The sequence below is a fragment of the Anser cygnoides genome, chromosome 1 (genome assembly GCF_040182565.1).
Source record: "Anser cygnoides isolate HZ-2024a breed goose chromosome 1, Taihu_goose_T2T_genome, whole genome shotgun sequence".
NCBI classification, from domain to species: domain Eukaryota; kingdom Metazoa; phylum Chordata; class Aves; order Anseriformes; family Anatidae; genus Anser; species Anser cygnoides.
The window spans coordinates 183,368,248-183,371,098 of record NC_089873.1 but is presented as its reverse complement, the minus strand read 5'-3'; the positions used below and the strand labels follow the sequence as shown (position 1 = coordinate 183,371,098).

At 44.1% G+C, this 2,851-nt stretch overlaps 1 protein-coding gene and 1 long non-coding RNA gene across 52 annotated transcripts in view; one reads left to right on the top strand and one right to left on the bottom strand.

Annotated features, from left to right (window-relative positions):
- The window catches only part of LOC106035048 (uncharacterized), a 59,925-nt gene that overhangs the window by 49,745 nt on the left and 7,329 nt on the right, over positions 1-2,851 (top strand). The window contains exon 9 of one of the 49 annotated variants that reach the window (XR_010828065.1): positions 1,785-2,683. The exons of the other annotated variants lie outside the window; for them this stretch is intronic. This is a non-coding gene — a long non-coding RNA (uncharacterized lncRNA). Of the gene's footprint in view, positions 1-1,784; positions 2,684-2,851 lie in introns of those variants that run through there. 49 annotated transcript variants of the gene reach the window in all.
- TRIM13 (tripartite motif containing 13) overlaps positions 1-2,851 on the bottom strand; it is a 4,732-nt gene extending 1,881 nt beyond the window's left edge. Inside the window, exons 1-2 of one of the 3 annotated variants that reach the window (XM_066989064.1) lie at positions 2,710-2,851; positions 950-1,088 (exon numbers count right to left, since the gene is read on the bottom strand). In XM_066989064.1, the coding sequence (XP_066845165.1) occupies positions 950-967 (18 nt within the window). In that variant the 5' untranslated portion in view covers positions 968-1,088; positions 2,710-2,851. Of the gene's footprint in view, positions 1-949; positions 1,089-2,648 lie in introns of all 3 variants that reach the window. The other 2 variants (XM_048052496.2, XM_048052499.2) reach the window with 2 other exon arrangements.

Sequence of the window (2,851 nt, the reverse complement as noted above, 5' to 3'; positions counted from 1 at the left end):
GTGAGTCACTGATCATGTAAAAACTTAATTTTCTCCCGCAATATTTGTAAGTAACGAGGCGAGTATGTTATCGTTGAGCTATTCGGCACAGAGTTAGCGTACTTCAAAGAACAGCTGCCCATAATCCTTGATAACTCATAGCGAAACGAAACTCTTAACTATTTTATTCATCCGCGATCTCTATTTCCAGTTCCATTCTCACAGCATTAATGCCTCAGCAACTTCTTTTCGTGGGCAGGACTTACTGAAAAAGGATTTAACCATGCATTCCTTTGCAATGGGAAGTCTCAATGAAAGGACACATCCCACTGCTCTCCCAGTGCCTCTAACCAAAGCCAAGTTCTCAGGTGCAGGCAGCTTGTAATTACAGCGTGCTCTAGAAAACACGTAATTCATAAAGACCAAACACGGTGACAGCTTGTATTTGCCAAAACTCTCAAATGCTTAGTTTGGAACTGTAATTAAAAAGATGCTTCCCTTGTGTAGTCATTCCATACTATGTTTTAAAATATATGATAAAATTCCTTTTATAAATTAGAAGATTTATCACAAAAAAAGAGCTTCCAAGTAGTCCCGTAACAAGCAAAGAATATGAATGAGATCTTTTAAGTAGTTTTGGTGTTATTACTAAGGTTCCTGTCCCCTCTACGAAATATAAAGCAGCAAAGAAAGGGAGACAAGAGAAGAGCTGCAAAGGTAGATCCATGCTGCACAGGACAAGAAGAGCAATAGCGTACCACTGATCCTAGGAAAGCGCAGATAGCTACAGGGAAGAAAGGCAAGGTCAACGCTGAGTTTCCTCCACGAGAGGACAGATACAGCCACGGTGAGACCTCACGTTCCTGAGAGGTGTAAGCAAACTCCCGTGCTCCTCCAGCACCGAGGAGGAGGGGGATTCCCTGTGTTTGGATAAGCAAAGTTTGAAAAGTTTGCCAGGTTCTCTACTCACCCTGAGGACTAAGGTCATCAGGCAGAAGAAGGCACCCGTTAAAGCCAGGGAAAAAGCCCTGGAGAAAAAGGTCTAATCACTCCATGTGCCGCCAAGGGTTTCCTTTAAAGCCACAGATCCCACGCAGAAACTTCATTTTCTGTAAAAAGAAAGTAATTTTGAAACACCTCTTAATGCTGGCACACACAAGGTTTCTCTCTTGCCTCCTCTTCCTAATGGTAAAAACAATAGGATGAAGGGAAGCGGCTGATTTTGCCCCTAAACGCCTGAATCCTCTTTATGAACGGTTCTGTCTTTCCAACTTGGACTCGTAGCTTTTAGCCAGGGTAGCAGCACAAAGATCAGTTTTGCTCATGCATTAAAAGGATAATAATTGCCAAATGAAAATGACAGTTCTCTATCTTCTAGTAACTGGAAATCCACAGTGCAGAAAACATTTGCCCCGGTCCACCTCCTTTACCAGGGAGGAGTTTGCTTCTTAGTTAGGGAACAGGAAAAGAAGCTTTGTACGCCTGACAGCACGCACTGCAAACCACTGCAGAAAACGCTTACTACAACGTGTCCCATCAAAAATGCAGGACAAACATTGAAGACTTTCAAGCTCCTATAAATACAAAAGCGTATACAAAAAGGTTTCCTGATCCAAATAAAACTGTCTTGGTGCATTCCAGGCCCGCTTATCCAATTAAATAATTACACTTTATAAATGCAAGTGAACTGCAAAAACACTGTATGATAGCATTAAAAGCTTAGGATTTAAAAAAAATAATAATGAAAAAGAAAAGGAAATTGGCAAGGCTATGAGCTTACTTTAAAAAAAAAAAATCTCTTACAGCAACAGTAAGGAGAGCAAACTGAAAATACTGAAAACTCGTAGGACTGGTTTGGAGAGCTGAACTTCCATCTTCTTTAGGAGGCTAATTTCAGAGAATAAACTGCCTGTGGACTGAAACGTCCCTTTGTACCCAAACATCCCTTTGTATCAGCAACCCGGTATTTGCGCGAGTAAGTACAGCTTAAAACCCAGCAACACCACCACTTCTCTGTTGGGAAGCTCTGTGTGACTTCTCACACAGGTGCATAAGGAACTAGAGTTCGCCACCTGCAGCACACAGACCAAAAGGCACAATGGTTTCTTTCTTCACCTGAGCTACAGAAGGTCTCTCTGGGTACAAACCCAGCAGATGTCACCCACCTGAAAGAAAGAGCAACTGCCACGGTTCTACCATTCAGACGAACGGCAAAACAAATCCAACCATAACTGCGAAAACAAGCAGTGTAGCTTTTTACTGCACTCCAAAAACAAATTCATCTAGCATACGTCTCAGCACAGTTGGGTTTACCAGCTAGCAGGCAGAAAGCAAAACCAAAATTTCTCCAAACTTTAAAGAAAACAGAAACAGAAAGAGAACTTTCTTCAGTTACAAGTTTCCTTCAGTGACATGTAAGTGCTCTAGGTAAAACGTGACCAAGTCAGGCTGTATTTCCACAAGCATTTGAAGTAGTGAGGATGGGTCTTGTCCCCTTTCCTTCGCAAGGGGCCCCAGACCTTGTCAGGGCCTCCTATCAGCTACTTCACCAGCCTTCTGTCAGGTCAGCGTGTTCAACCAACCCCAAACAAGGGTCCCACGAGATAAAGACGGGAGGAAGGGAGGTGGGAGCTCCTCCTTTGGGCAGCAATAATCTTAATCCCGCTCACCCCACGGAGAGGAACCGCGACCTGACCACGCACCGGGGCTAAAACACGCGGCACAGCCGACCTCCACGTCCACCCGGCGTCCAGGCGGCCAAGAAGGAGCTGAAGCAAGCGGCCACGCTTCGAATATCGATTATTTCACAGCCAAAGCGTTTCTTCTTCTTCTTCCCAGGAGCGCCAGGCAGATCCAAAGCCGTTCAGCTTTC